Source organism: Annulohypoxylon truncatum, assembly GCF_022578515.1.
Source record: "Annulohypoxylon truncatum strain CBS 140777 unplaced genomic scaffold F4807scaffold_8, whole genome shotgun sequence".
NCBI lineage: Eukaryota > Fungi > Ascomycota > Sordariomycetes > Xylariales > Hypoxylaceae > Annulohypoxylon > Annulohypoxylon truncatum.
The window spans coordinates 795971-818035 of NW_025953794.1; the positions used below are offsets into that span (position 1 = coordinate 795971).

At 47.4% G+C, this 22065-nt stretch overlaps 7 protein-coding genes and 1 non-coding gene across 8 annotated transcripts; 4 read left to right on the forward strand and 4 right to left on the reverse strand.

Moving 5' to 3' along the window:
• Positions 1-1027: 1027 nt before the first annotated feature.
• F4807DRAFT_385504 (peroxisome membrane protein) lies at positions 1028-2517 on the reverse strand. The gene has a single exon (XM_047995829.1). The coding sequence runs from the start codon at positions 2333-2335 to the stop codon at positions 1172-1174; it is 1164 nt and encodes a 387-aa protein (XP_047856535.1). The 5' UTR covers positions 2336-2517; the 3' UTR covers positions 1028-1171.
• A 43-nt stretch (positions 2518-2560) lies between these two features.
• Positions 2561-4582, reverse strand: F4807DRAFT_458220 (FAD binding domain-containing protein; the record flags this gene model as incomplete). Its single annotated transcript, XM_048001170.1, has 7 exons — positions 2561-2638; positions 2826-3166; positions 3223-3558; positions 3629-4183; positions 4232-4351; positions 4402-4467; positions 4522-4582. The coding sequence occupies 7 exons, from the start codon at positions 4580-4582 to the stop codon at positions 2561-2563; spliced, it is 1557 nt and encodes a 518-aa protein (XP_047856536.1).
• Positions 4583-5498: 916 nt separating this feature from the next.
• F4807DRAFT_417291 (Pyoverdine/dityrosine biosynthesis protein-domain-containing protein) lies at positions 5499-7966 on the forward strand. The gene is made up of 5 exons (XM_047997221.1): positions 5499-5969; positions 6022-6171; positions 6251-6486; positions 6554-7209; positions 7263-7966. Exons 1-5 carry the CDS (start codon positions 5552-5554, stop codon positions 7738-7740), a joined length of 1938 nt encoding a protein of 645 aa, XP_047856537.1. The 5' UTR covers positions 5499-5551; the 3' UTR covers positions 7741-7966.
• A 1760-nt stretch (positions 7967-9726) lies between these two features.
• On the forward strand, positions 9727-11612 carry F4807DRAFT_450642 (uncharacterized protein; the record flags this gene model as incomplete). Its single annotated transcript, XM_048000148.1, has 3 exons — positions 9727-9847; positions 9943-10227; positions 10285-11612. The coding sequence occupies 3 exons, from the start codon at positions 9727-9729 to the stop codon at positions 11610-11612; spliced, it is 1734 nt and encodes a 577-aa protein (XP_047856538.1).
• Positions 11613-12539: 927 nt separating this feature from the next.
• On the reverse strand, positions 12540-12611 carry F4807DRAFT_t49. The gene has a single exon. It is a non-coding gene; the product is annotated as a tRNA-Met (tRNA).
• A 2108-nt stretch (positions 12612-14719) lies between these two features.
• Positions 14720-16245, forward strand: F4807DRAFT_385602 (glycoside hydrolase family 128 protein). Its single transcript, XM_047995830.1, has one exon. The coding sequence runs from the start codon at positions 15152-15154 to the stop codon at positions 16043-16045; it is 894 nt and encodes a 297-aa protein (XP_047856539.1). The 5' UTR covers positions 14720-15151; the 3' UTR covers positions 16046-16245.
• Positions 16246-17276: 1031 nt separating this feature from the next.
• F4807DRAFT_417297 (globin-like protein) lies at positions 17277-19635 on the forward strand. Its single transcript, XM_047997222.1, has one exon. The coding sequence runs from the start codon at positions 17812-17814 to the stop codon at positions 19117-19119; it is 1308 nt and encodes a 435-aa protein (XP_047856540.1). The 5' UTR covers positions 17277-17811; the 3' UTR covers positions 19120-19635.
• On the reverse strand, positions 19491-21374 carry F4807DRAFT_417302 (SET domain-containing protein). The gene is made up of 5 exons (XM_047997223.1): positions 20449-21374; positions 20368-20393; positions 20225-20313; positions 19621-20115; positions 19491-19565 (listed from the first exon to the last, which is right to left on the reverse strand). The coding sequence occupies exons 1-4, from the start codon at positions 21205-21207 to the stop codon at positions 19652-19654; spliced, it is 1338 nt and encodes a 445-aa protein (XP_047856541.1). The 5' UTR covers positions 21208-21374; the 3' UTR covers positions 19491-19565; positions 19621-19651.
• Positions 21375-22065: the final 691 nt, after the last annotated feature.

The window sequence follows — 22065 nt, forward strand, 5'->3', positions numbered from 1 at the left end:
CGAGCTTTTCTAGGTGGCTAGGTGTCTTTTAGCTGCCAATCTCTAGATATTGACAACTATTACATAGTACCTAGCCAAAGGGATAACAATCAGATCAATCAAGGGTCGATCAACGATTTATTTGAGTACAGATATGGTTTCAGGACGTCCTTTCTACTCCCTGGCAGTCTCATCGGCCTCTTTGCCTCTTAGCTACCTAAGCAAGTACATTTTCCTAGGAGGAACACTCTTGGACGTTGATGGAAAACAAATCGCCGCTCTTGGTTTTACTGATCCTGCTGTCGCCTTCACCCCTGACCCACCATATTGAGAGGATATAGTTCTAGTTGCTGGAACAGGCTTTGCTGATTTCTCGAATTTAATTGTACAATTCCCTCAATAAAAAGGTAGCAAGTGAATACAACGCCGGGCTTGATGTAATATTTAATCTCATATTACAGCCGGTGGGTATACCAACAGAGACAGTAAGTAGCCTACTTGCTGGATATAAAACCGTTTAAGGTATCTGTATACCATCCCCCAACACTAGTCCTTGGGTTTGAGATGAATGTCTATTCCATCTGTACAGTTGAGGAAATCCTTTCCGGCCAATGTATATATTAATTCATGACGTCCCTGGCAGCTTTAGTAATCGCGGATACATTGTTATTGTTACTCGACATGTGCTTAGAACACGCGTCTTGAAGAGTGTTTGGCCTAACGAAGTGTGATCTGATAATCGATTGGATGTGTTCGTCAAGTCGACGCGCTGGAGGTGTACACTGAATCGCGGGCAGCCATTAACTTGCTGGAGAAGATACAGGTTCGTCATCACAGGGACAACAGTCATAAAAGATTCGAATAGACCAGGCCGGAAGCTCATATTCTTGAAAGACATATCCATATTCAAGTCTCGGCTCCATACCACGTGACATTACTAGCCTATGCCAAACTCCACTTTGAACGTGATCGATTAGTCGGTGTATTCGTCGGGTATCATTATAGTTAGGAAATGGGGCGCCAGGAGCATGAATGAGTTGGCGGTCAGAGTAAGGGGGGGTTGGCCGGGCTGCCGAATTGTCCTCCTCATGAATCCAACTGCGGTCCTGGAAATTACCCGGTGATCTTATGGTACAAGTCTGCTCGCCTCGGCAGAAATCCGTAAAGTTGTTGAGTCCTCGTTACAGATCCATCAAGCACTAGTGCTGAAATAATAGTTCTCCCAAAGGTATTCGTAGTCCTCCAGTATACCGGAGACAAGACTAGGCATGCGACGACGTACTCCACCGATAACGTTCTTCGTAAAGTTTTCGTAGAAAGCACCTCTCATAGTCCACCAGCCGGCCGCCCAATACCTCTTACCCCATTCTTCGTTCTCTAGAGCGGTGCTGCGTAGACCTCTCTCGCGCAACTGCCGTGCCGCGTATTCCATGCTTATGCCAATTAGCCAGGGCGTCCAGGATTTCTTGTTCTTGCTCCTTGATAATGCAATGGCGTATACCAAGGGGGCAAGGATGTGTAGGATCTCAGCAGTCTGGCCAGGGCGAGATAACGTGTTGAGGAGTTTCGCCGCAGGTTTGATGTCATCTGCTGTTAGAACCCGGCCCATTAGGTATGAGCCAATATCGCTAGGATTGGGTAAGCTAGGGAGACTGGAGCCTGTTCGTGGCATGGTCCATTCTCGCTCGTAAACGGCCTTAGCAGACTCATTTGTCTCTGTTGTATCCTCGCCCATCAGTTCCTTCAAGGTATCCTCGTCGCTCGAGTCAACATCTGGAGGAATTGGTTCTCGTTCAGGTAAAGCCGGGGTGACGAGTGGTCTTGAATTGGTAACCCTCATTAGTAGTAACCGACAGACAGCCTTTATAAACTCTAAGACGATGACCACACGCCAGCGTATTCTCTCTCCTTTCCTCTTGGCTGCCATCTCCCATAACAATTCGGTATATTGCACTATCTGTAACAACAATGCTATTCTCCGGTATAATCTGCTCTTGGCTGTCCAGAATCTGGTATATCGTGTATGAGGGCTCGGTATTTTTGGAGACAGCCCAGGTATTTTAGTAACGGCACCTCGAAGAACGGCATCGTGATAGAGAGAGAGTAGTTGAACACCAGAATGCACGGTTTCCGAAGCAATCTCGGCATCACGAAATCGACCAGGGATGATGTATGTTAGAGACCGCAAGGCACTCTCAATTTGTGATACTTGATGGGCGTTCTTTGTGATGAAGTCGCCATACATATGCAACCATTGAGGCGGTAGAGAGAGCATGCTCTGAATGGGGTTCTGCGATTGTGGTTTACTGGGCGGACGCGATGCGCTACCTCTAGAGTGATCGGCGGGTATCGACATTGTGGATGGACGGCGGATGGACGGTGGATGGTATATGGTATTAAGGAATAAATTAAATCGAATTAAAACTACAACGACACTGGAAAAAAGAATATGATGGGAGAAGGAAGGATAGAAAGAAGGAATGTGCGATCCGACGCTACGCAATTGATTCGATTGATTGCTAGAAAAGTGGAAGTAACGATGATGAGCTGTCCACCAAATGGGAAATTATCGGGTCCCATTCTACCCATTTCGCGCGTCATGCTTCACGCTCCTGCCACTGCCGAGCCGAGGCTGAGCTGAAATAACGCGCTTAGGCCACTTTAGGTAGTAAATGATATCGTTATCAGAGCACGATAAGATAAGACGTACCGAGGTACACATTGAATTCATTTAACCAAGGACTCAACTTCATTCTTCTATCTCACATTGACACATACACATGCTTTAGATATCCTTTCCAGCCATCCCCTCCTCCAACATACCCAATATACATATCAGGTCTTACTACAACGACAAAGTTGTCTTCAGAAGTAACGACATCCGACAAGAAAATACCCGGTTGCTTATTCGATCCGTTATCATGGCCGTTGGTTTCCGTCTGAGCTGCATCGCTGGGACGGAGAATAAAATAGGTGCAGATATTTCCGAACAACTTCTGAATATCCTGCGCTCCGAGGAAAAGTATCAAATATTTTCCGTATGAAGTTATGGAGTACAGTCGAGTTGCCTCGTTACTCCCAATAGGAGTGACCCAAATATCCGGACATCGCTTGCCTGCTTTCCAGATACCTCTCTCAGATTCCGCGATGATTTCGGATCCGATTCCATCGTAAGAAACTCCCATTCCTATAATAATGTTAGTCTATCCCATTATAAACATCCTCGCTGGGTAATGTCTTCACCTGTTATATACCCGGCGTTCTTCTCAATAGTCGAAACATATTGCTTCGCAGTGTGTACCGTATCTCGGACGAGAGCCGCTGCAACATCAATGACTTCCTGTGCCACAGCCCGACGTTCAGTATCGTAACTTCGGATCAACTTCGTAGCAGCGCCATGCGTAAGCCCCGCATTCTTGACCGCGGCAACAACTCTCCAGCTGAGCGCAAACGCATCGGCAATGCCAGTATTTAATCCTTGCCCCCCGTTTACAGAATGAACGTGCGCTGCATCACCTGCTAGGATGATGCGACCATCCCCTTGCTTTGAGACGAACGTAGAGGCGATTCGTTCTTTTACTAAACGGCAAGACATCACGTTAGACCATCTTTCTTTCGGGATGCTTCGCATGATGGGATATGTGCTTACCGTCAAACGTACTAAACCACTCCGTCTTAACAAAGTCAACCCTATGCGGTGCCATGTGTTCTCGGATGGAATCTTCGGCTTTTCTCTGTGTGATTTCTCCATCGAGAAGCACGTAGAATCTTGCCATCCCACGTTCTCGAGGGATCCATGATATCCGCGACTGGCCCCTAAGCTGGAACGTGATAATCTCCGAGCATACGGGGAAGTCGGTGTCGATAAATGTGTCAAGAACCGCCCACACCATCTCAGGCTTCGTTCCGGCAAAATTAATGTTCAACGCTTGTCGAACTGTTGAGCGGGCTCCATCAGCTGCGATAGCATATTTGCTCAAGACCTTCCGGCCACGGTCTGTATTGAGCGTGACGCCGCATTCCGTCTCTGAGATGTTAGTGACCCTCTCCTGATAGTGGACGGGTATATCTAGATGGTCTCTGAGCACTTTCTCCACGACAGATTGACCGACCATCAAGAAGTTAGGATGAAAGCAGTGCTGGAGTGACGTCCACCAATGACTCTGACGAGACTTAAAATCACCTTCTGAAAAGGTCGAACTGGCTGAATTTGGTGAGTTAACAGTCCTCCTCAATGTGAGGAACTACTTACTATTGCATTTGATCCCTAGTGGAAGTAATTCATTAAGAATCCCAACGACTTCGAGATACTGTTGTGTGCGTGCGTTCAAAGCATCTGCTCGGCCTACTTCTAACGGCCCAGGCTTTGCATCTAGAACACCGTCAGAATCTAGTACCCAACATAGAGGTGTAGCAACGCACCTATGATCTTTACGGAAAGGCCTAAGCGGCTTGCAAGAAGCGCAGAGAGTAGTCCTGTGGGTCCGCCTTATCGAACGTCAGTGTTTCGCATGATGCATAACGATGGGTTTGATGGCAAACCTCCTATGATCGCTAGATCAACCTGCTCCTCAGATCCGGAGCTCTGGTCATTTTGGGCCATGGCTAGGTAGGACGAGACAAATATACGGATGTCTTCACAAAGGCAGCTCGGTTGTAAGGAAGTTCTCAGACTAAATGAGGCGACGGCTGGAAATTCTTTGTTGAGTCTTGATTATAAATCTATTTGAAACCCTTCACCGAGAGTTGCTTCTGCCAAGCTTTCAAGATACTATTATGGTGTTAGCATCCGGTCAACCTAACAGGTATCGACGGCAAGATTGTCCTATCGGGATCGCCCGATGCTACGGTGCCATAGTTATATTATCAAACGTCCGAGACACAGGAGGCCGTTGCTTTGACGACATCGTGGGCTAAAACAATCCGGGCCTCACCGACGGGACTATTCGCATGAAGTCCCTTAGATTCCAAGATCAGAGTTCCTTTTCGTGACCGGGATACTCGGCATGACCGTCCCATTTGCGGCAGGTTTATATAGCGCTGCGGAGACTGTACGAGACGGAGCGGCGGAGCTATCCCGTACCCCAGTCCTGATCTTGCTAAACTTCCCTTTTAGGAAAGAGGAAGATTTGCCTCGGCCATGCAAAAAGTTTTGTGAAGCATAAACTAAATCTATAGGGCATTTAGTTTTACGAGAAACCGTGGGAAACTACGAACAACGCAAAAACACCGCTTTAGTCACCCTATATTGGACTAGAATGTCTTGAATTCTTAATGGCTTTAGCCGTGCTGCCAGAGGACACCCACTATGCATTTACGGCAGCCATTGACTTGTTACAAAGCTTAGTTAGTTAATTGCAACACTGCGGCCTTGCCAAGTCGGGTTTTCACCTGACAAATGTATTAGATAAATAAAGACCACGGGGTATCGCCACTGATACTGACTGACGTCCTCTAAGTCGAGGCTCTGTATCATATGTATCATGCAAAGGGTCCGCATTGTCCTGCAAAGTCGTACTCTCGTTTATAGATTCAACCATATCTGAAGATTACTACCTTACTGTTGGATCCTATGTTCGATATGCCGTCCGCCTTGACGCTCAATTCTGCCGACAACTTGGCACTCCCAGCAGCCCTAGCCGCAGGGCTGGGGAAGCTGGAGGCCTCTCATCTCGAAACCGCATCACGCATTCTGAGCATTATCTCACGATACAAGCTCTCAAAGGATGCATTACTCTCGGAAACCAATGATGGGATCAATTTTCTATCCCAGATTTGCTCCAAAGTCTCGGCTAATGAGACCATTCTCATGTGCCTTCCCGCGTTCCCTTTCAAATCGCCAAATACAATCACGAAGGTCCTTGGCCGTCTCCCCGACAAGGCAGAAGAGTTTGCGCTTGCACATCTGAACGGGCTATGTGCCGCTATAGGAGATGTCTATGCACCTGGCGCAAGATTAATGATTGTCTCGGATGGGCTTGTGTATAACGGTATTGTACCCCTTGCCTAACCCCTAGGTACTTTATTATTGACTCGAAGAAGATCTTCTAGGGGTTCCGGATAAGGATGTCTGGGCATATGGCGAAGCTCTTCGAGCGTTGACGGCAAGAAAGGACTTTGGTCACATCGAATTTTGCCGACTCAAGGACATAGTTAACATTGACGTACCTAATGAACTAGACGAGATTAGATGTAAGCGAAAATTCCACGTATTTCGAACTCGCTGTATCTAAATTCTCATGGAGGCATACTGACCTGGATAATCCTTTAGACGTCGCAAATGCTACTAATTTTCGCTATGCTCTATTGAAACAATTTAGTAAACCTGGGTTCAACGTCTCACTCAGGATATCGGAGGATGAAGACACCTGCTTAACATATAGGGGCTATATCAAGTTCCTAGAGACCGACCTTCAAAATGTGTATCCGATAGGCGAAGGGCGAAGCAAATCAAAATACAAGAGGGGGATTGAATACGTTGCCAAGCAGATGCTCATGAGAGGTGATGTAAGTCTTACCTTGATGTTCCCGCGCCCTTATAAATAGGGAACCTAGATTGACCGTGACAACATAGGCGTTCGCGAGAGCAGTCCGAGAAATGTTTCCCGATAGACTAAGACTGTCTATCCATGCCTCGACAGGCCGAAACAAGCTCTCCGTCAACTTACTGCCGACCGACACGCTATTTACAACCCCCTGGCATTGTAGCATCGCATTCCGACTCGACGGCACTACAACCACCGGTCATCGGTCTGAGTTTGAAGCCGACGACACTCTCGAACTCGTCTACGAGGACGGCAGGCCAAGTTACTTTCGAGAAAAGAGTGATTTGTTGACATGGGCAACCGAAAAGGGGGGCATCACCTGCGAGCCTCTATATCCCGCTGGCCTCATAATTCGCCCGGCAACAGGCCCAGGTGCCCTATCCATACGTGACGTAGATGCTGCCAAAGTCCGCGCACTATCGCAGATCAACTCTCCCGTCGTGTTAAGGGGCTTCTCGCAGACGAGGAATCGCGACTTATTCGTCGATAAAGCTAGAGAATTCGGAACGCCGATGCCGTGGAAGTTCGGCCTCGTTCTAGAGGTCAAGGATCGCGGTATTGACACGCGCGGTTTGAATAATGTGCTTTCGGCTGAGTGGATGCCGTTTCATTACGATGGACTGTTCAAGACGGAGAAAAGGGTGAAAGATGATGGAAGCGAAGAGTTGGTCTCCACACCACCGCTGTAAGTTAACTCCCATCTTCTTTATTCCGTCTCGATACTAAACACTTGATTAGATTTCAATTCTTCACTGCCGTCACTGAATCCCCGGAGAACACAGGCTTCACCCTCTTCTCATCGTCGACGCTGCTGTTCAAATACCTCCCCTCCCACCTCCACCTCTCCTTTTTGCGCCCCCTGACGTGGTCCGTGTCCACGTCCTCCTTCAACTCCACAGTCCTCCGCGGCCTACCCCTAGTCGTCGACCACCCGACCACAGGTCGCCCTTGCCTACGCTTCCATGAGCCCTGGCAGCAATCTAAGACGCGCTTCGACGCTACGCATGTAAATATCGATAACGCGGACGCCTACGATCTCGATAGTACGGATGTGTGTGATGCGTTGACGGCCTTGCTGCATGATCGCCGCGTCGCGTACTATCACTCTTGGAAGAAGGGCGATTTGCTGGTGGCTGATAATGTCTTGGCTATGCACACGCGCAGTGATTTCACGGCGGGGTGCGAGAGGGAGCTTTGGAGGATACATTTTGATTAGGTATATACCTATCTAGGTAGGTAAGTGTCGGAAGGTGTAGCTAAGGGGAGGTTGTATTAGTAATGAGATGGGAAAAAAAAGCATCGAGGTTATTTTCTTTTATCCTATCCTGGAGGGTGTCTCCCAGGAGTTGTTGGAGTTGTGCGCGACATCATCTATCATGTATCTAGGTTAGCTAAGTTCTTCATTGCAAATGTTACCATATCTTGCTTAATCACTTCAATGATATATGGCTGGCACTATCAACTGTGGCTCATGACCCAGGAGAATTTTTGATCAGCGCTGTCACCATACGAGATATCCAATAAACCAACCAATTCTAACTTTGATGTCCCAGCGATCTTTCAGTCATGCCATTCCATCATCTCTTTAAAACTCTTGTTTTGTTATGTTTGTCCCAGTGCCATTCATCCTGGAATCAAGCGTCGTATGTCCAGTGCCCTTAGAAGTCTTCTGCATCAGGTCCCTTATACATAGGTACCTAGGGGAAAGCACTACAGCATACTCGTTCTACGATTTAACCACCTTAAGCTACTTCAGCCGTGAAAAAGGTTCCGGGACAAATTCCGGAATAGAAACTAGGTCATCGGAGTCGCCCGATATATCAAGTACGGCCGCATAGCGGAAACCGCCAAAGAAGGCCAAATCCCGCAGTTTGTAAACATTAGGAGAGAAGTTTTCCATTTCCAAGCCGGGTACGCACTGATCGTAGTGATTGACCGAGATTTCCAATATCTCCGCGTTAGGCAAGGCGGTGCTGAGATAATGGAAGATGGATTTTTAGGTTTGATATCCCCATTGCCGTATACAGCAGCAATGCGGTCAACCAAAAAGTTAAAGCAGCCAATCAGTCGTAATCCGGCATTTTCTAGTCTTTTTCCACTCATCCAATAAACTTGTACTAGTTGCAACACTCTTTGAGGCTGTTGGTCAACGTTATCATAGGGTCACGTTAGTATTATTAGGTAGTAATGTTGGTGTTGAGCTCGCAAGCCACAAAATGGGGCTGGGTACCTACCTAATAAGGATGCAATGATCACATGACTGAGAGCTTTCTTTAAATCAATAATCGCCTTTAATTCAATATTAAGTCTTCGACTCACCTTTAAGTGTATCACAATATTCACGCTATTCACGGGAATGTCAAACAATAGAAAACGAACCTTTCCAAGAATAGACCTATTGGAGTGATTTAATATCAAACGAATTGCTACTAAGAATAGTTTATAGTTTACATTGCCATAAATTTCAAGCCTCCGCTACACGTGGCGGGGACACGGCCGAAGACGTGTTCAGCCGTACCGAAACCGATTGACGAGGTCGCCAAGTGATTCCGCGTAATAAACAGATAGGCTGGACTAAGAACGACTGGGGTATTGTTTGTGATCGACGGAGGATCTATCACGTAGCCACCGGCGTCACTCATGCACCATGGAACTATGGAATCGCCGTATCTACGTATCTTCGCTCGATCTTCGAACAAAAGGTCCCCTCGAACAATTCGAGAGATGGGACTTATGGAAAAGCGTCAATCGGGAAAACCAATCTGCCAATCTGATGATCTCAAGGGCGGACGCTTCTTAAGAAAAACACATTGCGACAGATTCGGGTCACGACGGGGAACGGACTAAACTATGGGCCAATCACAGATGCATGCATGTAACCCGGTAATCTTGAAACAGATTTTCTGCATGGTCCTTCGCCAAGGGTAAAAGCCCTAGGCTGATCATGGATCGTCAATGGGTCCACGGTTGATCCGGCTTGATCCAGTCCTGGTCTTTCGTTTGCCGTCGCTCTCAATTCTGCCTCCGATTGGCGGCTTCATCCCACCTTCGCGCGTGTTTCGAAACAATGAGGAGGCGGGCTGGCATCGACTCGTTTCAGGTTGAGCCGACAATCGAATGGCCTCCAGTCACTTTCTTTAGTGCTACATACGCTCTGCCAGATGGTCTAGGGAGTTAGCAAGGCTCATTCGACTAGCGAACGATGCTTGTAGGCCTCTTCCCCAATGAGCAATCGGCATGGGGTGATGCTGGGGACCGCGGCCCTAAGTATGACGGAGCATACGGGGTTACTTGCGTTTGGGGGGTAATATATCACAGGAAAGGTAGCCGAATGCACGGCGGGTGCGACCTTCAGGCTGCCCAACGTAAATCTCCAGTCCTGTTGTCCTTCGAAACTATCCTTTTTCTTTCGATTCAGCTTTTGATCGCTTATTCCTTCGCAATACCACCCCTTTCGTAGCCTTTCGACGCTCTTTCAAGACGCGGCAGTTGCCAATTGATATTATAAACAGTTCAATGGATCATCCATCGAGGGTATTGGAGCAGGCGCGAGAGCATCTCGAGGCTCTCAAGCAATCCGGCCTTAGCCGTGACGCTTTACTCGCTTTATTAGAAGAGCAACCGCAACAACAACAGCAACAACAGCAACAACAACAACACCACCATCAACCGCAGCAACCGCAAAATCCAATGGTAACCGATGGTACGAGATTATTCCCGACGTCTCGTGAATTTTCCGCTAATTGACTCGTAACCATAGCCGCTTTGCCAAATTTTAGTTACAGAGACATCAACTCCTTCGGCCAACCCCATAAACAACGATCATCCATCTCATCATCCAGATCTAGCTGTTCGAGCCGTGACAGCGTCTTCTCTGCAGCATCCGCACGAAGTTCGATATCGTCGACAACGACTGCGGCGACGGATGCGAAATTCTGGTGTACATCCTGCGATAAGACATTCAAGAGGAAATTTGATTGGAAGCGACACGAGGAAGAATTCCACGAGCGATCGCGTAAATATCCCTGCCCCAATTGTAATCAGAGCTTTTGGGGACCCAACACGTTTAATCAGCACCACAAATCAGCGCATGGCTGCAAGACGTGTCCCCATGCAGACACCGTCGTGAAGCATCTGAGAAAGAGGAGGGCATGGGGATGCGGGTTTTGCGCTGCGATGCACGGCAAATTCGAGAAGCATATCGACCATGTTGCTGCGCATTTCGAAACCGGGAGCACGAAGGCAGATTGGCTGCACTCGAATGTCATTTATGGTCTTTTACACCAGCACCTGATCCACGAAGCGTGGAAAGCGTTGATTGCGAAGAAGCAGAGCAAGTTTAACGGCCACCAACCCATGTTCAGTTGGAGTCCCGAATCGACGGGACGAGCCCAAGGTTTCGTGGAGAATGAGAATCCCGGACAACTGCAAGATCTCCTAGAATTCTTTGACGGGACCAAGGAGTCCGCTGAAAACATTGTCGAGATGGCGTATACCTGTGTTCACGTCGTATTCCGGCCGAGGTCAGGGTCCGTTACTCAAAGCTCACCACAATCGCCCTTCGGCCCGACGTCTCCCACCAACGCATCCAAACACATATCTGTCATACCAAGGAACCCCTCCGCTCCACGGCGCTCGGCATCCACATCCGCGTTACCGGGAGTGGGCCGACACGGCAGACGGACAACGTCCGGTGACTACCCCCATAATACCGTCTCCTCTCAAGTGTCGAATCTGAACTTAGCTATGCCGCCTGTGCCGAGCCAGCAACAATCCATGATGAATGCATACCAAAGCTTCCCGATGCAGCCAGCTCCGCAACAGCGATATGTGCCGCCGTCTATCACGACGGACAAGGCACTCCCGCCAGCGCCGCTAGCACCGTCACCAACTTCGCCGATGCAAATGGATTTCCCGATCTTCAACACGGATGAGGGGTTATTACCACCGCTCGACCTATCTTCAGATGACTGGCGGAGCTTCGCGAGTACGCTAGTCGAGGTTGAAGAGGAGCCGGCTCATCCTCTGTCTTCCGGCCAGTTCCCTATGAGTTGGGAGGACTTGGGACAATTCAACACGAACTCATGATGATGATGATGATGATGATGATGTTGATGGCGGCGATGGAGGTAATGTGAGGAAGGCGATCGATTAATTAGGCGTTTAAAAAGCTCTGGAGCTTGCATTGTAATGTATTGGACCGGATGGTTATGCCCGGGCCCAGGGGCTCGGCTGGACAAGCATAATGTAATGATAGTGGACGACAGACAGCTAGGCTGTGAGATGTTTGATACGCGTTAATACCATGAAATGATTGTATCCGGGCCGGGTTGATTATGACGTGATTGTACCTAGTGATCTTCGAGTAGCCATGGCTTGGGTTCTATTTCAAGAGACGAATGCGCGGCTCTAGGTTCAGGTCCTAGCCTGGTTCATGACTAGCAGGTAATGCTTAAACAATCTATCCAGAGGAATATGCAGATACTATGATAAATGTATCGTCTTTCGTAAAGTTATCAATGTATGCTATAACTACCTTTAGAATACTTCGTTTGAGGTTCTTCCAAGCCCTACATGAGTCACATGCATTGGGTTTTAGCTGCGGCTCAACTCAAGGTTCAACTAATAGAAAGCAAAGGACGTCCCAGGACACAAGCTAGCCAATCATACTCCTTACCCCAAAGCAAAAAGGTTAAAGCTAGATGCCTGTATTTTCCTAATCGGGCAATCCCGATAATTGATTCTATTGAGTGAATACCGGAGGCAATGACTATGTCGAGGGTTACACAAGGACTCTTAACCACCAAACGACATATGACAATATTCAGATTCAACACCCACCCTCGCTACATATATGCGGAAGACATTAGGAAAACCGATTTTAGAGCAGGTATGGGAAAGGAAAACAATTTATTGCTTGTGGGAGTAAAAATAGTGAGCTCCACAGTGGAGATTTATATGATCGTAGCAAAGGGGCGCGAAAATTTTCACGATAAAAACGAAGGCCAAAAGAATTAGCTCCACTCCGTTTCGATCGGAGGTCCTCCGGGTTATGAGCCCGGCGCGCTTCCACTGCGCCATGAAGCTCTTCGCTGTAACTTGTGCTTGGATAATTTTACTTCTGTTATGCTAACCTATAACCTTTCCGCCGACCTAGGACCAGTGACTCACATCGTCACAGTGCCCATGACTGAGTTTTATGGGGCGAATTTTGTATTTGTTCTTGTCATTTTTTTGATGTAAGTACGTTACTATTCCGATTGGTTTTTATGAATATCATTCAGAGGAGCTATGTTATGTCGCCATTACTTAACAGATATTTATAAAGTATGGTATAAAACTTGGGTCTAGGTACCTATTAGTTGTCTCATCAACTTGCATATAAGCGTTGGTATTGCCTGACTACTACCTACGATACTCGATGGTGAACAAAGATAAATCCATTAAATATACGTATCTATTTACTTAACCTAATATCACTTATGTCACATACCCTTGATAAAAATCTCAAAGTGACGCTGTATGTAGGACTTTCCCATTGATTCTTGTCGTACTTTGAGATGAGTCCTAATTAAGTTGGAATTATTTTCTTTCCACACGTAGAAGTAAGGTTGAAGTCATACAACTAGATGAAAATAGTCACGATTGTTCAGCTTGGTAGGTACCTAATGATCTATGATACGGCAGTGGAATACTAGGTAGCCTGGAAGATTTAGTGCAGCACAGGAAGTGACTTGATCAACTTCGACTTACACGGATGTCCCCATATGTATGTACCGACCTACCTACGGATACCATTCATTCTTCTCACAAGAGAACGTATCCCCCCATCCCTTATTCCGAGGCTTCTTTAATTATTTTCGAAGACCATTTTTTAGGACAAATTAGGTACCTTACATCTTGACCTAGTAGGCACATAGTCCGATTTATAATGTTCAGACGCCTTATCAATCTTCGTGCCCTTCTCAAAACATTCAACGAGAAGTATGAGGTAGATGTTTCGATAAATCCGTCGGTTAATTTATTGTCCCCCAAAAATTCAGCATTCTTTGAAAGTCTTGATAATCACTTGATGCCTACCTATCCGTAATTTCTTCAAATCGGGTCCTTAACTAGGTATTAATACACCGTGGATTAAGAAAAATGTTTTATAATAATTTGACTTCTCGTTTTAACCAACGGGTTACTAAACCCTGCCTACGGCAAGTATCTCTAGAAAACAACTTGGTTAGGTAGTAACAATCTTAAGTAGGGAGCAATTGGATATAGAATACATAAGTACTATGAGAAGCTATGTCCTTGGCAGGCAACTACCTCTAGTCGAGGTACGTCCCGTACCTACCTGACAGGTAGACTCTGATTGGTTGGAAATGCCTTCTTGTCAGGCAGATAGGACTCTAGGTACCTGGGAACCCCTATTTGGGGACATTATCAGCCAAAAACATAGAAATATTAATACACAAGACCACAGCCCTTAAGGCGACAGATAACATAGCCAGGTCTCTCGATTGAATAGTAATGTCCATGTTGAAATATATTGTATCTCTTCATTCCTTACTTATCTAAATGTGTATTCTGGATCCTTGGGTGTATATTCTTTGTGTTGGGGTCGAGAAGTTCTAACTATCACGTTGTCTCGCAAGTTGTTCGCGGATTACATCGCGCCACAATCAGTCCATGTAGTAATTGCCAAATCTTGTAAACCAAGGCATAGCAGCCAAAGCCAATTTCAATTAGAGCGCGACTCTCACAAGAATCAATGAAATCCTGTGATTTCTCACTTTTCTGTTGGCGGACTCGATTCTATGAAGCAAAAGGCGCAGTCCTAATCTTCAGCCCCGAGGCGCCAACGCAGGTGGTCAGTATCTCGAAACACTGTGCCGCAGTGAAATAATTAAGAGTGATCCTTTAAGCCTGACATGGCAACTGTAAGCTAAACCTCTAAATCCTGCTGGAGATTAGATGACACAGCCCTGTGAGCAAACACAATCCTAATAATAAACCCAAAGGGCTAGAATAGAGAGCCAGTCACCGAAACGTTGGCGTTAGAAGTGGTCTTACTCTCTATTTCTGCTGATTCCCCTTACCTTTGAAAAGGGTTAGCTTTTTATTCCGTTACTGATGTCATCGCGTTGAGTTAGATGTTGCGCGAAGTTCGGAGCGCTAACCGGATCTGCAGGTACGTCAGAACCGGGGCTGATCAGCTCCGGGATTAAGGTAAGATAGGTAGGTACCGAAATAGGTATTTTTAGAATCCCAATCTAGATCTAGATATGTCGGAGGACAAAATTGCATCGTCTCCCTGGGGGCTCAGCTATTATTTGTTGATCGCACATTGGTCAATCTATTCCAAGCTATTCCAAGCTGGCGCCGTGGTACTACCAATGACTTGGGGCTGATGGAGCTGGAGACAACTCCAACGTACCTGGGTACCTGTTCCAAAGTGGTATGTCAGTCCTATTCCTGATCGTAAGCCTTAAATTGCAATGTAATTTTCGGATCCTAAAGGACGACGATATAAAGCGTGAGTATACCCTTTCGTGAAGCATCATGGGTTGCATCTCGAGGTGTTGTCCACAGAAACGCTCTGTTTGCTGGTCAACTGTCCCGTGTACCCCACTATCACCATGGTTCTACTCCGAAGTATCAGGCAAGTAGCTTGTCTTGCAGCTTGCGTCTTGTTCGCAAGCCCAATAAATGCAGCCCCAGTAGAGGCCGCCGACGCGTTATCTGAGCGTAGTTCCGCAGGCGGAAAGCGCATCATTCTCTGGGAGACAAGCTTATCGGCCGAGCTGAAAAGCATTCCCGCCCTCTTGACCGCCGCGGCTGCGCTAACCTCATCAACCGTCATCCACTCGATAACGAACTGGGAGACGTATCGACCGACGGAGTTGACTAAGAATCTTCCCTTCCGCCCAATGGTGCGCACGCCGCAGCATCTTAGCGGCGACAATTGGAAAAATCTCATCTCGGTCGTATCGTCGCAGAAGAACACGATCGTGCACTTCTACAACGAGCCGGAAATGGCCGGCATCAGCGCCGCCGACGCGGTGGCGAAGTGGCGCGCGAACATGCTCCCGCTCCGGCAGAAGTACGGCGCGAAACTCGTCGCGCCGGGCATCTCGAGCGCCCCCGCCGGCGCGACGTGGCTGCAGACGTTCATGGGCATGCTGGCGGCCAACGAGAAGCCGGACTACCTCAACCTGCACTTCTACACGCTGCAGACCAGCTCCAGCGACTCGGAAATCCAGAACGCGAAGACGTACTTCACCAACATGCATAACCAGTACAAGCTGCCCATCATCGTAGGCGAGATTGCGAGCACGAACCGCGACGGCAACCAGGTGGTGGAATTTACGAAGCAGGTGTCGAGCTGGTTGGACGGCCAGAGCTGGATTGCCGAGTATGGCTTCTTCGGCGTGTCGACCAAGGTCGACGACAGTTTTGTAAGCCCCGCGGCGCAGATGCTGGATGCCAATGGCGCTTGGACGGCACTTGGCAAATGGTGGATTGGCAAGTAGGAGGCACAGGGGGGGCGGTTTATGCAGGAACTCGGAGTTTTTATTTGGTCTCTTTTGTTCTACTGGAATACCCTGTTCAGATATTTTGTCTTGCGTGACGTGTACAACATTGTCTGCATTGTGCCACATGCAATTTTTTTATTTGATATTCTTGTACATACCATACCCTATTCAATCTTTTACGTTTGGAAGACTTCCTCGTACGAAGTGCCGGTTTGGTCCGGTCGGCCTCGCCGAAATATGCACGACTTAAATATTACAACTTATGGTAGGTAAACATTATGATATCGTCCAACATGTGTATACCTATGATGTTAATAACTTAACGGTTCTCATAAGAGCTAGGAGAAATCATTCGGGAATCGGATTTTGAGCCGAATGAAAGGAAAATTTCAAGTTTTCAATGTGGGTAAGGACATAGCGGTTGATGATTCGTCATTTTTCTAAACAATGCTCCCTGGTCTCTTGGCGAATAAGTTACCGGAAGAGGAGAGCGGCAGAGAGGGCAGCGTTGTGGGATGACTCGAGACATACATATGTGGGTAGTACATGAATTCTCGGAGACCTGATAACTCCCCCGGAGATTGGAATCGATAAATTGAAGAACGCTCAGATCGTTCTTAAGGCATCTGGACATCTTTGGTCCCGCTAATAACTGAACCCGGATTTCGGAACCGGAGGTGGGCGATCTGAGGTCAAATAGACGTAATTTCACATAATCTCGATGTCTGGTTCTGGCTCCTGATTCATGAGGAAATCATAAATGGAACCCTAAGGGACTAAGACCCTGTTATCAAGGTTATATCAAACTGTCACAACAAGATGGCAGCGGAAGCTAGGGAACAGCTCAGCCGAATGAGCCGATGTAGCTTTAGTAATGCCTATCCTACTTACCGATCGTAGCCCTACATTAATTTGTTGATAGAGAGTTCCCGCATTTGGCCTCTCCTTACAGCTGTTGGATTGTTTTTATTAACTCCGGCATCCTTATCAAAATGCCTAGCACAAACATACCTGGGTAGACTTCCCAATATCTTGGTCACGATCCTCACTAGATTGGCGGTCTGTCTTAGATTTACCCCAACTACCGGGGCCCTGGAATTACGTCGTAATGCGTGTCAGCAGCACGCGAGCCCGGGCAGGTCGGGGAATTTCGCCCAGCTCTTCAGTTCTAGAAAAACCCTAATGTTATCGTTCGATGAGAAGATCTGGCCAGATCTTTCCAACTACGCATGGACATGCTGTCACATCAGGCCATTTCGCCTCACGAGAAGTATACTGCTCGTGTGATTCGAACCGGTTGAAAACGACGGACAGAGATTCTAAAGTCTTGTATAGGGTCGGTTATACCCGGCTACATACCGTCATGCTATCCCACGCGCTAAAACAATTTTTTTCCCCTTCAACATCTCAGCCTGAGCCTGGCGGACCTGGCAAGTGACTCCGCAAAGCGGACCAAGATGCAATGCTGCATCACTGGTACGGGGCGGTAAGTAAAATATTAAAATCTCCCGGGTATACTGTGTTCATCCATGATGTTTCGAAACCTGAAATGTTTTATGTCGTTGAATCGAAACCTATACCCTGCGCAACTGGGTCAATAATTAAGACATATCTCGTTCATTGTGACCATCTCATCCTGCATGTCAGTTCCCTCAATACGACATTGCGGCTTGTCTGATTTATCATTTTCGAGTTTTCGATTTATGTGCTTCAATCCATATATTCCCACGTCATATGGTCCTTAAGGACGACAATCAGCCGCCATGCTCAATGCACAGGAGACAAAATTAGTGAAGGATACGATCCCCGCTCTCCGTCAACATGGAGAGCACATCTCAACCGTCTTTTACAAGACGATGTTACGCGATCATCCCGACCTTCACAACTATTTTAACAATGTAAACATGCACACGGGAAAGCAGCCACGGGCATTGACGTCACTCATACTGGCCTTTGCCTCTAACATCATCAATATCAGCGAACTAACCCCCAAGCTGGAACGAGTAGCGCAGAAGCATGCTTCCCTGAACATCCAACCCGAGCAATATGAAATTGTTGGGAGATACCTACTGCGCGCATTCTCTGCCGTGCTCGGCCCCTCGATGACTCCTGATGTCAAGCTGGCTTGGACGAAGGCGTACTGGGTCATGGCGAAGATGCTGACGGGTCGAGAGGCTCATATTTACCGAGAATTTGAGGCATGGAAGGCTTGGCGGAAGTTCATGATCTACGATAAGAAGAACGAGACGATAGGAGGAAGCATCGTCTCATTTACGTTGAAACCGGTCGATGGCAAGGCCTTACCTACCTTCTTACCGGGCCAGTACATTACTGTGAGGATCACGGTGCCGGGTATGAAGTATGCGCAGCTTAGACAATACTCGTTGAGCGATGCGCCTAGCCCTGACCATTACCGAATTACCGTTAAGCGAGACCAGGGGACGAACTGGGACTACCTCTCACCTCGAGACGACATGACTGTGTCGTCGGCCGCAAGCAGTGCCTCGGATAGCAGTATCGGGAGTGTGCAGCCGTGCAGACCCGGCATCGTATCGAACTCTCTCATTGACGAATTCCACGAAGGCGACACCTTGGAATTAACACACCCATCTGGTTCTTTCCACCTTAACCCTAACGTAGATACCTCGATGCCGCTCGTGTTAATATCTGCCGGGGTCTGCGTCGCCCCGCTCATGTCGATCCTAAACACAGTAGTAGAAAGGCGAATCACTAGGCCCGTCTCGTGGATTCAAGCGTCGCGACACGACGCCCCATTCCAAGCGCACGTGGAGAAGATCGCGAAGAAACATCCGAACATGAGGACCAAGTTCTTCAAGTCAAGGTTATCGGATAGCGATGTCCTTTCATATACATCGACCTTCGACAACGACTTCCTCTCTTTGACTGCCGAAGACTTGTATCTCAGTAACAGGATGACGGAATATTACGTATGTGGTCCTGAGAAATTCATGATCCAAGCTTCAAATCACCTACAGAGGTATGGTGTGCAGCCCGAGAGAGTACAGTTTGAAATCTTCTCCGTGGGAAGCTTTGAGATGGCACACGATTAACTAACGATGGAATGATTCTTTTTCGTATATGCGGCCCCATAGGACCCACATACCAAGAAGTCATCTAGCATGATGCTTTGTGGTTTAATTCCTTGGCTGGCATATCTCCTTTTGAAACACAGGCTTCATACTGGTCGGATTATAGAATAGGTACGGTTGATGTCGGACTAATGTGATGGACGAATACCGGGTATGGAGGATACTGGACATAGAGGAGAATGGAGTTCGACAACAAGGAGTACATATTTCGTTCTAAAGGGCTCTGGAAAGCCGATATTTTGCGGGCTATATTAGAAACGATCCGGAATTTTAAGCGGTAATCATAAAATAGAAGATATTAATCAGCTCACGCTGAAAAAAAGAGGATTGCCCAAACACTTCAACAATTTGGGCTTCATGAAATGGATTTCCACCTGGAGCGCGGAATCTTGTCGAGAGGGTTCAAGGTAGCGTTATATCTCTCATCTCACTGAATTCAAGCTTACATTAGAGGGTTTTCAGTTAGAATAAAGGAAATATATATTCATCTAATTCATGCATCTTCAGACTTTCTATCCGTAACCGCCATCTTCTCCCGCTCCATCAGCTCATGTCGCAGCTGCTGCATGCCCGCGAGATAATCTTGCTCCTCACCCGCGTACCGCATCCACAGCTCTTCGCTCAAGTCCACGTAACGTCTCGCTGCACCTAAGTCGCCAACGCACATGTACGCCCTGGCCACGACGCCGTAGTACACCAGCAACTGCGGCTCAAGCCCTTCTTCGCGCACCAGCGACTCCATCTCTTCCGCTAGATCGTTGACTACAGCTGCAGTGATGTTGGATCGGCCGCTTGCGCCTTCGTTGAGCGAGTAGTAGATGTGCTGCAGCTGCTGCCGATTCTTGTCTGAGGTAGCGCGTTGTTGCGCGCTGGCGGCGCAGAGGGAGCATGTACACGTGAATCCCCAATTGTTTAAATCATCTGCGCGGTCTTGGTAGGAGAGACCTAATGGGACGTCTGGCGTTGATGATTAGGTGTTGGGTGCTTCACGGTGGGAAAAGGTGTAACTAAGGGGTGAGGGGGATAAATAGGGGTAGGGGTTGAGGCAAAACAGGTGACAACTTACAACTTTGAGTTATCTCCTCTCCAGGTTCGATGTCTCGCATCGCGATGACTTCGACTGCGAGAGTTCGCACTGAATACCGCCAAAAGACACTACACGCCAATGAGTCATTACTCGTCGAAGAGAGCTTCAGAGGGGCTGCTTACTTGGGCTTGCAATCGTGGTTGATCCTCTATTTTCGTTAGCTTGACCCCTTGGTGGAAACTTGAGCATGAAACAAAGCTTACCGATGCGATTGGAAATAATCCTAGATGCGGGATTTCGAGTCCTAGTTCAACCCCGAAGATGTTCGTCCTCAAGATATCTTCGATTGGCTCACCACCCATACTACGATCCAATAGCCAAATCTCTTCTCGCTGCTCTTCGGGTAGCTGCTTCAAAGATTGCTCTAGGATATCCTGTCGGATCTCCGAACCAACGACGTCAAACATGTCCATATGTGCAAGCAAGGCCGGGTGGTCCACGAGCACGATGTCCCATTTCCTAATGGAGCGCTGTGCGATGAGTCCTTTTCCTTTCCCTGACACATCCTCTATCGTAAATGGCGGGTTTATCTTTCCATCCTCACCAAGTGAGTTTGAAGGATGAACCCTGAGCCTAGGAGGCACAATCGAGTCATCCAGCGCGTCGACTATAGTCGCCGCAAGTACGGGTGTGGTCACAACGCTCAGAGCCTGGTCTCCGCGGAAGGGCTCGAACGTGTAGAGACAAAATTCGGGCCCAGTCACGTCGTCGTCTTGCATAAAGGGTTCTACGCAGTATGGACGGCGTTTCCATGGCGCCCATGTTCCCGTCTCAGCGGCCGACTCCTCATCTATAGGGAGTGGACAGACGGGTAACCCATGTTGTGTTCCTGAAAGGGACTTATGGCTGCCTGCGGAGCAAGTGCTAGGGTCTAGTAATTGTGCGAGTAAGAAAGGCTGCTTCAAAATGGCCAAAAGCACCAACCAGGAGAACAGGGAAGGAAATTTTTGAAATAATTCCATAGGTACCTGTTATAGTGAATATATCCTTTCTGAAGGGAGATGTGAGATGAAAAGCGTTGTATCTAGGTAGATAGAACAAAGGGGTAGTTAAGGGTTGTAGCATACCCTGAGAGACAGAAGGTGTGCGCTTGCTAAGACGGGCGAAGAGCTTAAAATTAGTACACAAGATTTGTAAAGGTGTCCAAATGACGTTGATACCTCTCATGTATTGGACACTATCACCTAAAGCAATTCTGGCTAAATTATACCGGGAATCTCACCGATGACCGACTACCTACTATTAACCACGGGAAAAGCTCTAGGTTAAAATAAGTCTCTCAGATACTCTCAAAGGAGGCTTGGTTATTTGATCTCGCCTTGACTTAGTCAGCAAAGGTACAGGGAATATTGACACCTGCATCCAATTGCATCGTCAACCACATCGCCGCCCCCTGATCAATAGAAAGTAACTGCCATAAATTCTAGAGCGATATGTTCTCAATAACTTAGATCTGACAATATGTAATCATTATCCAACCTTCCCAATGTCTGTCAAATTTTAAATATTTTATCGCCATGATGCATTAGGAACTCCTCAACCCCTTTTGCTTAAACGGTAAAATTACATTAATGATTATAATTAGATAAATTATTTTCGAGAATCAACAGGTGATACTAGAGTACGTACTGGTCAGCTTTATCTTTGTCGTATGAGTGTACTTCTATTCTTCAAATAATACCAAATTCTTTCATTTAACGGCATTGTGAAAAGGTTATACGCAACAATTTGGGGCTTTTTTTGAGACAAGTGGTCTTCGAGAAGACAATAGTATAATGCGCTTGTGAGAACAATCGCATTATTAATTTAATTGATAGCAA